At 33.8% G+C, this 12,766-nt stretch overlaps 1 protein-coding gene across 1 annotated transcript in view; it reads right to left on the bottom strand.

Annotated features, from left to right (window-relative positions):
- Positions 1-12,308, bottom strand: part of EPHA6 (EPH receptor A6) — an 893,585-nt gene extending 881,277 nt beyond the window's left edge. Inside the window, 2 exon segments of the mRNA XM_081062963.1 lie at positions 11,879-12,062; positions 12,064-12,308. Of these exon segments, the coding sequence (XP_080919089.1) occupies positions 11,879-12,062; positions 12,064-12,261 (382 nt within the window). The 5' untranslated portion in view covers positions 12,262-12,308.
- Positions 12,309-12,766: the final 458 nt, after the last annotated feature.

Raw genomic sequence — 12,766 nt, 5'->3', positions numbered from 1 at the left:
CAACAGCTAATCATGGACAATCTGCTACGGATTTTTCTCTGTTGAAAAAATATCAAGTTCTGGCAGCCATTTCTATCTTTATGTGCACCTTTCTCAAACATATAAAATACAGGATCTATAAAACAGTAATGCCTAATTTCTTGAGAAAAAGATGAAAGAATACCAGCAATGTCAAAATTATAAAACACTGCTAAAAATGAATATTTAATAAGTTTAGGAAAGAGAATAACAATAAACAAGAAATTAACATGGTAGAAGATGGCAAGAAATTATAGAAACATTTTTAATTTTTAAGTTACATATAATATAAACCATAGAGGTATTGCCAAATTTACCTTCATCTAAAGGTAAAATAATTAGCAGATAAAACCACATATAATCCATTAAAATTTAGATTTTTTGTTAATATATGTTTAAAAGCAGCCACCATCATTAAATATTTCTTTAAAAGTTTAACAAAATGTTTAATGAAAAAGCCAAGTCATACCACTTACTTAAAAGTTCTATGTCTAACCTAAAACATTATTCACTTGGATAGTTATTTTTTATTTATATGCAGAATAAATTTTAATCTTCAAATACAGAGTAACTAATTAAAACTGACTTAAAAACTGAGGTCTCTGCAATCATTCATTTGAATTCTCTTATTATTTTCATTTATTCATGATGATGGATTATGATAAATGTGAGACTCATTTTAATTTCCCATATATAACTCAAGATTCTTATTTGTTTGTGAAATTTTCTATCATTTCTCTTCATTTTATTTTTGTTATATTGTTAGTATTTAACTGTCAGGTATTTCCTCTATTTCATAATGCTGTCGTAAAGTCAGGGGTGGGCTGGGGTGGGTACATCTTATTTCATTTCTAGCAGTCATGGTCATGGCCAGTATATTGAATGAACATTTACTCTCAGTGTCTTCATATATCAATTCATAGATCCTTGAAAATAATACTTTTCTCTTATAATCTCTGTAAGCAATATTTCATGGATGTGAACTTATCTATGGAACAGCTAAATCCATATTACTTTGATATATAAATTAGTGTTTTAATTATTCACTGACATATAAGTAGCCTCATTAGTTAAATCTGAAGCTATTAGAAATTCTGGGCCGTGACCTGTCTTTGTATTTCCTATGCCTAGCACAATGAAAAAACTTAATAGTATTTATGTATTTCACTTAAAAATTGGATGAATATACACTTATTGTCGAAATAGTTTGAGAATTCTAGGAAAATATATATGAATAAACCACATAAATTAAGAATGCAAGTGTGTATATCTAAGTAATAAAAATGAACAAAAAATCTAAAGGTAACTATAGTTACACTGCAATTAAAAAAACTTTATAATCGAAACAGGCTAACAATTTAATCTGATTTTAAGGGTTTAATCTGATTTTAACAAGCGTGTTAAACCTTTAAAATACTAACCTTTACAATAAATTCTTAAATTTTAATTATGTTTTACTGGGTAATGGGGATATTGAATAATCTAAAATACAACACATACATATATAGATTTCTGGTTATAAACTAGTGGATATTATAAAGGCTCGTATATGTAAATTTTATTAAACAAAACACCAAACTGTCATTTTGATAACCTGAGTGAACTACAGTTTTTTCTAATCTATAAAATGAAGTTATTATACTATAACACTATTAAGACAGTAAGTTATTGCACTATCAGTACCTTTTCACTCTAATATAACATCATGAAAATAACAGCAAAATTGGAGTATGTTAATTTTTACTTATTTTAAACTATCTAAGCAATATGCTATTCCAACAATAAACAATTCTGAAATGTTGTGTTACATTTTCGGATAAAAGTTGAGATCTCTTTCTGACTGCTCCCTCATTAAATCGAGCATATAAAAATAGCCAAGGTAACAGTGAACTTTCCTCATTAAAAGTTCCATTCTAAAATTTTCCTGGCTATTACACTCTTCAGTTTTTTTGTTCAGGAATTATACTAATTGTTGACAAGCAGACCAAAGTATTAGAAACTGATACAACTCTAATGATTTTGTGCAATGCTAGCTACTACTTTGCTCAGCTATTTCCTGTAACACTTAATGGCGACTACGAACGATTTTCACTTGCAGTCACAAGATAAATATTATCTGAGTATACTTTAAATCCAGAGGGAGAATGGAACAAAATTTTCAGTATTTTCTTTTTAAAAATTTTTAGCTAAGATTGTTTGTCATCAATGAACACTTCTATAATGCAGAGATTAAAGGATCTAAGAAAGAGTATCGTTATACATAACAAGAAAAACGCCTTAACCAAACAGATTCATTTTAAAAATAGTACCATAATTCAGGTTTTTTTCCTATCCCTACTTTTCTTTCATTTTGGTATGTTTATAGCTACTTAGATACTGCATTATATGTAAAAATAAACTTCAGTTGTCTGAGATAATTTTTTGAATAACATTTATTGGCCTCTCTATAGTTTAATTCACTCTTATAGCCTAAGCATGTAGCAAATGCCTGACACAAAGAAGATGCTTAATATGCTTAATGTTGAGGAACTTATTAGGTTGGTGCAAAAGTAATTGCAGTTTAGAAAGTTAAAAATAATTGCAAAAACCGCAATTAACTTTTGCACCAATCTAATAACTTTAAAATAGAATATAATGAATAGATATTAGTTTCAAACAAATGGTACAGAAATGTTTTATATTATGAGGGTTGATCCTCAATACTGTTATATGTTATCATATTTAACAAATGTGTTTTTAAGGTTTTCTCATTGATTTTGGATCTAATTTTAAGAAAACAAAGTTTTCTTGCCAGATCTGGAAAAAGGCTGGAAACTCTTCACTAAATCATATATTCTGGAAGGGAAAGTTTTCCTTGAACCCTTACATAAGGTAAATATACTTCCTATCAAATAGTAGGACTTCAATAAATATCTGTTAAAAAAAATGAATGGTTTCACTCAGTTTTAGAATATTAATCATTGAAAACTGAAATTATGTATCTCATAAGAAGCCATAATGTTTATTGAAAATAACCATAAAAATAGTATTTTCCAGAACATTCTAAGCACTCAAGCAAATTGTAAGATTTACTATGTTTGAATATATATTTAAGAATATTTGGAAATGTTTAAATGAAGCATCTCAGAGTATGAATTTTTTAAATATACACTAAGTATATAGGACTGTTGCTTAAGTTAAGACTTTGTTTCTATATATTTAATAAATGCAGTCATATAAAATTATTAAAAGGCAAGTGAAAGTAAGGGATAATTAACTGGTCAGGGATTTTTTTTTTTAATTACATGCCATTTTCTGTTGTTCATTGGAAAACCGAACAGTTTCTTCCCCCGTCCTTGCCACCAAAAATACCATATATCCTAAAATCTAACTTCATGGGTCTCTTATAGGGTTTCTGGGCAGGAATTCCTTCCCACCCATTCTCAGGAATCTTTTTTTGCTTTCCCGTTCCTGAATCCGGAGATATTTTTTTTCTATTTATCGCTATCTAAAGTTACACTGTGTTACGATGTTACACGCCACCAGACATGCACATGCGACACCAGAATCAGATATCATATGACCAGCTAATTTTAGCTCTTATAAGTCGGAGCACATTTGATCATGGAGAACAGAAAACAGTTTGTATTTACACAGAGAAATATGTATTTTCACAACCCAGGATTTGACTATAAAGTTATCTTCAGGTGAACTAACTAAGGAAACCTAAAGTAGTTTACCTTCATATGACATTGTAGTCAAATCCTGGGCTGTGAAAATAAATATTTCTCTGTGTAAATACAAACTGTTTTCTGTTCTCCACGATGAATCATTTCCACAAAGTGAGGGCCGTTAATACCAACCACATTTGAACAGTTTGTTTGCAGCTGACAATTGTGATGTATGTGAGTGTTCTTGGCTCTCTCAGCTGCTGTGGGTAAGTCAGTCTATTTAAAAAGAACTTGCACTGCTAATATTTGATTCCAATGTTACAATAATTTCCAATCTCATACCATAATGTTTTGTGGCACTTTTTAGCTATAAATATTCACTGCACAATATACGTCTTTCTTAAATTTTTCCTTATGCTTTTAAAAGAAATAAAATTTGAATTGGTTAAATGTAGAAATAGAGATCTTGTATCTCTCACAAAGTACTTGAGCAATGTTAGTTGTCTACGTGAGATGGAAGAGGATGAATTGTTTTGCCTTGTCAAGTAAGAATGAAATTGCAGGATTGGCGAAGTCATTAACAGAAATACTTTTTAAAAGGAACATTTACAGCAGAAGAAGTTCCAAGAGAAGAAATAAAGGATGTCCTTACAGAGAGTTCTGACATTAAATCACAATCTGATCTGAAGTGTGAATTGACTAAAGCAATATAAATTTTGGCATCACAACCTAGCACTATGCATGCAGACAAAATATTTGCTTCTCTAAGGAAGGAAATGAGCTTGTAAGAAACAATGCATTCTCTCACTCCCAACTTGAAGATGCTTTTAGACGCACTCATAACAATTGAACCAATATCTACAGAATATGAAAGAAATTTTTCCACATCAAGTATATTTGTTACAAAGCGAAGACCACGATTGTCTGCTAGGGTAGTTAATGCTCTATGTCTGTTAAAGTTTCATTTTAAAAATGACAAATAAAAACTATTTCAAGTACTTTTTAAATTTTCAAATGAATAATATTTGCTTTTGTTTTCTATTAATGTTTAATTTAATAAATAAAATACTTAAATGAGATTGGGAATATTAATACAATGTGCAATACATGTAAAAACTCACTGTATACTACAAGGTTTGGTTTAACAAAGTTTGTATTAATTATATTGTTTATATTTTGAGAAAACCTGAAATATAACAGAAACCTAGCAAAAATGATACTGTAGTGACCCGTTTAGCGCTCAGGGCAAGAGATGCACTAGTCATGAAATTCTCGTCGACTTCCATTTAGGAAATTTTATTTACTCAAGTTTTGCATCGACCTTTTACATATAGGAGTTTCTTGAAACCTCTGAGAGACTGCACCCGGAGCCACGAACCATGGTTGCCCCACCTTCTCTATCGCTTTTCTGTTTATTAACATTTACTGTTACAGCCATTATTACAGATGATCCATGAAAATTAAATAAAAAAGATTATTTGGGGAATTCTCGAGAATTCTCAGTAAATACGATTTCCCATTCTCAATTCCTGAAGGTTCCAAAATGTCGGGAATTTGGAAACCCTCGTCTCATAAGCTTTCTGAACCTTTGTTTCTTTTCATTTAAACAAATGCAAAGAGAAAAAGAAGACTCATGGGAAATATCTGAAAACAGACCTATTTTACACATATTATAACCCAGATTTTTTGGTTTTCAATAACAATAACCTGACTATAACAAAGATGAATAAAACTGGTGCATAAGCCAAACTTCCAAATATTGCTCTTTATTAGCTATAAACTTGATTCTATTGGATTTACCATATAACTTTGTGAAGATGTCCTCACCCTCCTGTACCATTGTTCACCCTGAAATGGTGAGTTTTCAAGTCAGAAATCCATTAAGAAATTGCATTTGTTTATCTGACTGTACATTATGTACAACAGTTTGAAATAGCAATACTGTACTATGAAAATATTTTAAATCAGTTTGAGCTCAATAAAGTAGAAAACAGGCAACTTACCCCATCCCTTCTATCTCTTTCTATTACCAATAATTATATAGCAAGGCCATTATTAGTAGGAGTAATAGAAAATTTGGGTTCCTTGAAAAAAAATGATTTAAATGTTCGATATCTACATTTATTTCTCTGTAAGAATAAGATGGTCCCATAAATTCGACCTCTAAAATGTATCTTAAATCCATCTTCTTCCCTACACCTCCACTACTCTAGGCCAGGCTACCATAACCTCTCCCCGGGACAATTCCAACAGACTCCTACTCTTGCCATCTTCTAATCTCTCTGCTCACTAGCTACAGTGCTATTAAAATAAAAATTGGTTAAAATCTCTCAACAGCTTCCAATTTTATCTAGAATAATATTAAAACACAACTCCTTACCATGGCTCTTTTTCTTCTCTGTAGGATCTGGCTCCTGGCTATCTTTCACACCTTGTATTGCCATTGTTCTACTCTCTTCTTTGCTCAGTAAGTTCCAGTTACACTGGATTCAGTTCTTCAAATGAATCAAACTCATTTTCCTTCAAAGTCAGTGCCCAGGCAGTTCTCTCTACCTAAAATACACTTTGTCTCACTTTGCACAATTAGCTCTTTCTCTTCCCTGAGAACATGGCTTAAATGTCACTCCCCAGATAGGCATTCCCCACATTTAAAATAGCAGATCCCTCCTGTTATTCTCTAGTTCAATGCATTTATTGTTTCCTCCACAACATTTGTAAAAACTTTTATCATTTATTTTACCTAACATTTTTCTCAGTCTCCCCTACTAAAAATAAATTCCATGAGGGCATACACAACGTCTGCCTTACTTATCCTTATTTCTCCATCATCTAAATATTAAATTCTAGAAAACAATACTCAATAAAATAAGACAAAAGCAGATGCTATATAATTTCCAGTTTTAAAAGAAATAATGTCAATCTAATGAAAAAGTTGATTAGAATGCTGTAGATGCAGTATATCAAAATATGTTGCACACCTTAATGCAATTTTTATTTTAAAAAGGATACTATAGATGAACAAACAATTTAATCCTTCTTTAGTTTGATTACATGATTGACAGTGTACCTTAAAGTCAAATATTTTCGATTACTTAACTATATGTATTGATCTCCACTATATTTATAGTTCCACGATGTTGAGCCAAGAACACACGAAGAAACTTCTATTACTGTGTAGGGGTTTGGTTGATGTACAGGGTAAAATAGAATCTATTCTTTCACCATTTGGGACAAACAGAGTATAGTCAGAAGTACTTGTGTGTGTAAAGAGAGAAAGAGCGTAATTGAGATATGGTGCCCGTGAGAGGGAAAGAGGATTGATAGAATGAAATACAAGAAATCTATGAAGCCTTTTGCACTTTTGTAGTTTATATTAGCAATGATTAGTGAAGAAACAAAAGGATTTCTACTCTAATATTTTTCTTAATATTTAATTTTGTAAGAAAAACAGCAATACAAATTCCTTACAGGAAAGTTTGAAAACATGAAAAAAAGCAAAAGGATGTAATCTAACCATTAATTTTGTCTTTTATCATTAGATATACATTTTTCCTTTTAGGAAAGTCCAAATAATGTGTGGTGAACATACAATGTGATATATAGATGATGTATTACAGAATTCTACACTTGAAACGTATGAAACTTTACTAACCACTGTCACCCCAATAAACTTTAATTTAAAAAAATGCTTTATTCATGTTACTTATACTTTGAAGAAGAGATCCTTAAAGAACACTATAATTTTTCTGCAAGAAAATGTTTTCAGACATAGTCTTACTCCAAACCAAGATCAAACTCAGATGATCAATGTATAATATGACATTTTATCTTTCTACTTCAAATGCCAATCGTAACTAACTGTTCAATGACATTTCAATTTGTAAATGTATAATAAAATTACGTCCTAGGTCGTTTTTATACTTATGGTTAACGAGAAGGTATGTGATTACAATCCCCTATACCTTTAGAACTATGAATAGTTTATCCCTGAAAATTAATGGTATCAAAGTGAAAAGTCTTTTAAAGATACTGTTTGTAAATCATCCAGTTTTTGTTATTTAACAAAATTTTTAATATTTTCAGTAAAGTTAACTCTTGAACTTTCTTAAAAAATCAATTCCTCCCTCTATATAAATATAAAAACAATATTCAACATTACAGTTTGTGAATAATGCTTATGGCAACTAATTTTAGGCTATAAATTTTATTACGCAGATATTTTTCTGTTTAAGTATGTTCACCTGTATTTACATACAACTCAGTGGACTTTATACTCAATTCAGCTTAATTAATAAATTCAATGAAACTAACAAGTTTTGTTTTGCTTATTTATTTAATTTGTCACTGAATATCCTAGGAAAAAATAAGAGAAAAAAAAGATCAATTTACAAAATCTTGATAGTAAAATGAGCTCTCTAGATTCCTGTATCCAAGGCACATTATGATTTAATGAATTATCTGAGTATCTGATGATATTTGGAAACATGAGTCACACTCTGAGAGATGTATCAACTTTTTTAGGCTATACAGTACTATTTGCTAAAGCAGAGTAATCTTTGAATAAATGGACCCCTGGTGGCTACTAACCACTATAATTGATATATACAGTTACTTACATATGAAACAAGATTGTGTTTTATATTCACCCAAGTGTCAGTTCAGAGATAAAAGTATATACCGTGTTTCCCGAAAATAAGACCAGGTCTTATATAAATTTTTGCTCCAAAAGATGCATTAGGACATATGTTCAGATGTTATCCTGAAAAATCATGCTACGGCTTATTTTCCAGTTAGGTCTTATTTTTGGGGAAACATGGTGTGTGTGTGTGTATATTATGCATGTAGTATATATATATACATAGTATATATATGCATGTAGTATATATATATACATATATATGTATATATATATATACACTACATATATATATATATATATATATATATAGAGAGAGAGAGAGAGAGAGAGCAAAAATCTGTTATTTTTAAATAAAAATTCCAACAATTAATAAATTGTGGTCTTAAATACGGGGAAAATTAATGGATAAAGAGAAATATGAATATAAATCATGTTTTAACTTATTAAACAGAAGAAGTGATATCGGAAGCAACTCTACTTTCTGATCAATTCAAGGAGGTAGGGTAATAGGAAGAGTCAAATTGATTTATTTTGTCTTTATAGTGCACAGTTTCACAGCCAATTAAAAGACAAGAGAAAAGATGGCTCTCTATAGTGAAGTTACTCTTAGCACCATGTTAAACACCATGTTAAAAATGAGGCAGTTCACTTTTTTGTCATTATCATTATTTTACTCAGCCTAAGTATGGAAAACTAGGAGGGGGTAGGAAGACAAATGCATTCATTTCAACCATGGAGGATTTTATTAATTTGGTAAAAAATAGATAAATAACTTTAAATTTTTTACTGTGTGAATATCCTTAATCAGAAGGCAATATAAAAATAAAATTCAACACTCCATAAAATAACAAATGTTAACAGTAATACATGAATTCCAATAACTCTTAAGATGAGAAGTTTCTAAGAAAATGAACACCATTTCCTTGAAATTAAATATTAATTATATCACTGATATTTATTATGTGTGTTAGAAATCTAATTTATATTTTACATTAATCTTTCTATATTATACACATACCATAATTCTGTAAAGCCCCATGTTTTCAATGTTTAAAAATTGGTAAGATATATTTTGATTCATATTACCTATTGATGAAGCTACAAATTAAGAAACTATCCCCAAAATGTTCATAAAAATAATATTTTGAAGTTTGAGATTTAGTTAACTATTAGTATGATAATTTTATTAACCATTAGTATGATAATTTCAGTATTTGAAAGTTTACCCAAAGTATTATAAGGCATACTTTCTAATCACTATGATTTAGGCTGTGAAAAGCATTTTATAAGTAATCATTTATGTCAGATAAAAAAATCTGAGCACATTTTCTCTATAATTTTCTTTTGAAGAACTCCTCTAAATTTTACCCAATTAACCTTTAGGTAATATGTTATACAAGTGTTATACACCAAGTGTTATAACCTTGTACATAGCCGTATTTTTAGTATATTAATTCAAATTCAGACTTTTAGTAGACTATCTTTAATGACCTTATTTAACAGATGGGTAAACTGAATAATACTTATTCACTAAAATTAAATTAAGCTAATTGATAAAGCACCCACAAATTATATATAATTGGTAAATATTTTAAGTAAAATGTCCTTTAAAAGTATGGTAAAGGCATAAAAAGAGATAAATAAAAATTACTGCAACAGATTAACAAGTAACTAACTCTTCTAGGCCCTTAAATTTAACATGAACATCTGAAAGGCCATACTTCAACACTTGACAGATTTTGGTAGAATGAAACTTTAGTCATTTACAGGTTCAAATATGTGTTTTATTTAATATTATTATCCACAGACTCTAGGGTGGTTACTGGTGTCTCAGAGGCACTTAATGAATAAATTAATGTTGACTGAGGGAAACTATTGCATGGGAACTGTCAAATACGTCAGGTAAACTTTACTCTCAAAGTATATATATCTCTTTAGCAATCCCAGATACTAAGGTAAAGTGCAAAATAAATATCTGACTTTCCAGTTATTGAAAATTGTTTTTCTCTCCTCACCATGTAAAAACACCAAGTAAATAATTACACGTCATTTTTAACAATCTTCTGTTTTCACAGAAGTATATTAAGTTAACTACCTCTTCAATATTTAACACCAATCCCTTAAAAACAAATGAGGGATTTGTGTGAAGGTGTCCTTTGCCATAGGCCATAAGAGACTACAGGACTACAAGGGGCACTTATGTGATACATCTTCAAAGTCATTACCAGTACGTATGATTTCCAAATTTACATATGCATTTGTGAATGAAATCTGGCAGTTAAAAAAAAAAAAAAACAACAGAAAGCAAATAATTATGGAAACATGCCAAAAGTACCAACTGTTTAAAAGGGAGCTTAATTATTGATTCTGAATAATATATTTCTAAATAAAATTAAATGGTCATAATGACAAAAAAGAAGGCTGTTTTTACTTGCCTTCTCTCTCTCTCACACACACACACAAAATGCACCCTCACAAAAAAAATGCACACTTTTGTATCATGTGATCTCCATTTTTATATCTGGAAATTATTTTGAGGACTTATATATTAAATAGTACTATAATTGAAGTCTTTAGAAAAGTGTGACATAACAGGTGACATATCGGTGGTCATCACATTGCCAGTGAGAGCATTCAGCCAGGTACATGATAGAAAACTTTTATGGTTGTTCGCTGCTTCGTTTAAGAGGATTTAGATTATGCTGATTATATTTCTTCATAGATCTTTAAATAATCATAGCAAAAATCCACTGAGATCTGTCTCATATTGTTTGAACAAAAAGAAAGAAAATATTTAAAAATTCTAAGTGCATTCCATTTGGTAAACCTGATTTCACTTTTCACACACTATTCACATTCATTTTACCACTTTACCTACAAAAACAGTCTTCCTAAAAAAAAAAAAAAAAATCTGCCAAAGACTGGACTTTAGGAATATCCACAACTAGGATATTCACCATTCACACTTAAGGATTATCTCCCTCTTTCCCTTGTGCCAACAAGAAAGAGAAACCACAAACACAGATCTGTGGGCATCTAGTCTAGGAATAATTTCTAACAAGTGTACGTTCGGTCTGAATGGGGCAAGGGCGACAATTACCGGAGAAGGCAAAGGCTGGCATTTGGCCACACGGTAGAGCGGGAGCGATCTGCTTTCCTGAGGCGTGTGGGAGACCCAACACACACATTACAGCGCTAGGAACGGCCGCCAAGAGCCAGAAGTCTCCATTTAGCCTGTGCCACGGAGACTGGCCTCCCGTGGAGGCAGCGCAGCGAAGAGCGGTCCCGCGTCCGCCAGCGGTGGGACTCAAATGTTGCTGATGTTCACGCATCCCTTAAAGACCTTCGGAAGCAGTAAGGACCTCAGCTGGTGAGATCGCCGGCTGCTGTCAATGTGGACAGGTTGCTCTGGTGAAGGAGACACCCTGAACCCCTCGTGGGGCGAAGCCCGGAAAAGCCTACCCCAGGACGAAGTTACCTGCAGGCGACCAATGCGCCGGTTCTCAGAGCATCAGTCCTCAGAGCACCCGCCTCCTCCCACCCCCTCCCGCTTCTCCACCCCGTCCCTTACCTTGGTTGTTGGAGACGTGACTGCAGTCGCCCGGCCAAGCTGTCAGCAGAGGCAAGAAGAAACCAAATTGCAAAAGAAATTCCCGGACTTCGCAGCCCCCCATGGCTCTCCCCGGCTCTCTTCTCTTCCCCCTTAAAGAGAAGTGACGGCAGCGCAGCCAGGTGTTTTGTGTAGAGGAGGGGGACCTGGTCCACGTCTTCTTCCTCCTCCTCTTCCTCCTCCACCCGACCCGCAGGGGGTGTCCCGGGGCGCCCCCCGCGCGAGGCCCCGAGGGCAGGGCACGAAGGTCCAGGCTGCCCAGGTGCAGGCGCAGCTGCTTCGGAGGAGGACGCTGCCTGCGGCGCCAGGGAGCTCCTGGCGGCGGTAGGCGAGCGGAATTGCATCCACCACCGTGTCCCGTTCGCGCGAGGACTATTCACTAGGGCCCGGGAGAGCGCGCGCGCAGGAGCGAGCTCGGGCTGTGGTTTGGGGGAGGGGAACGGAGGGCGGGGGAGGGCGCCTCACGGCGGGGATGGGGGAGGGACGACCAGGTGCGGCGGCGGGAGCGCCTCTCCGGACTGAAGCGGGCACTCGCAGAGCCTAAAGCAGGGAGGCGCAGCAGCTGTGAGGTGTTGCGGGGGGCAAGGGAACTTTCCTCGGCCTGTGCCGGGCGAGCAAAGCGAATGACGTGGCTCCTAGGGGCCCCGACTCGTCCGGGCGAGCTATCGAACTGTTCCCTTAGCCCCTCGCTTGGATGGCGACCGCAGGGGCTCGCACCGCCAACACTTCCAACTCGGCCGCGTCTGCGAGGCACCCCGGCCTTGGCAGCCGCTCTCCGGCTATCTCTGAGGCCGCACTTAGTCCCCCAAGCACTTTGCTTCCCATTTCGCGCCAGCAGCGCCGAGCATT

This window comes from Rhinolophus hipposideros (assembly GCF_964194185.1).
Source record: "Rhinolophus hipposideros genome assembly, chromosome: 2".
NCBI classification, from domain to species: Eukaryota; Metazoa; Chordata; class Mammalia; order Chiroptera; family Rhinolophidae; genus Rhinolophus; species Rhinolophus hipposideros.
The sequence above is the reverse complement of the archived record's forward strand: the minus strand, read 5'-3'. Positions and strand labels throughout refer to the sequence as shown.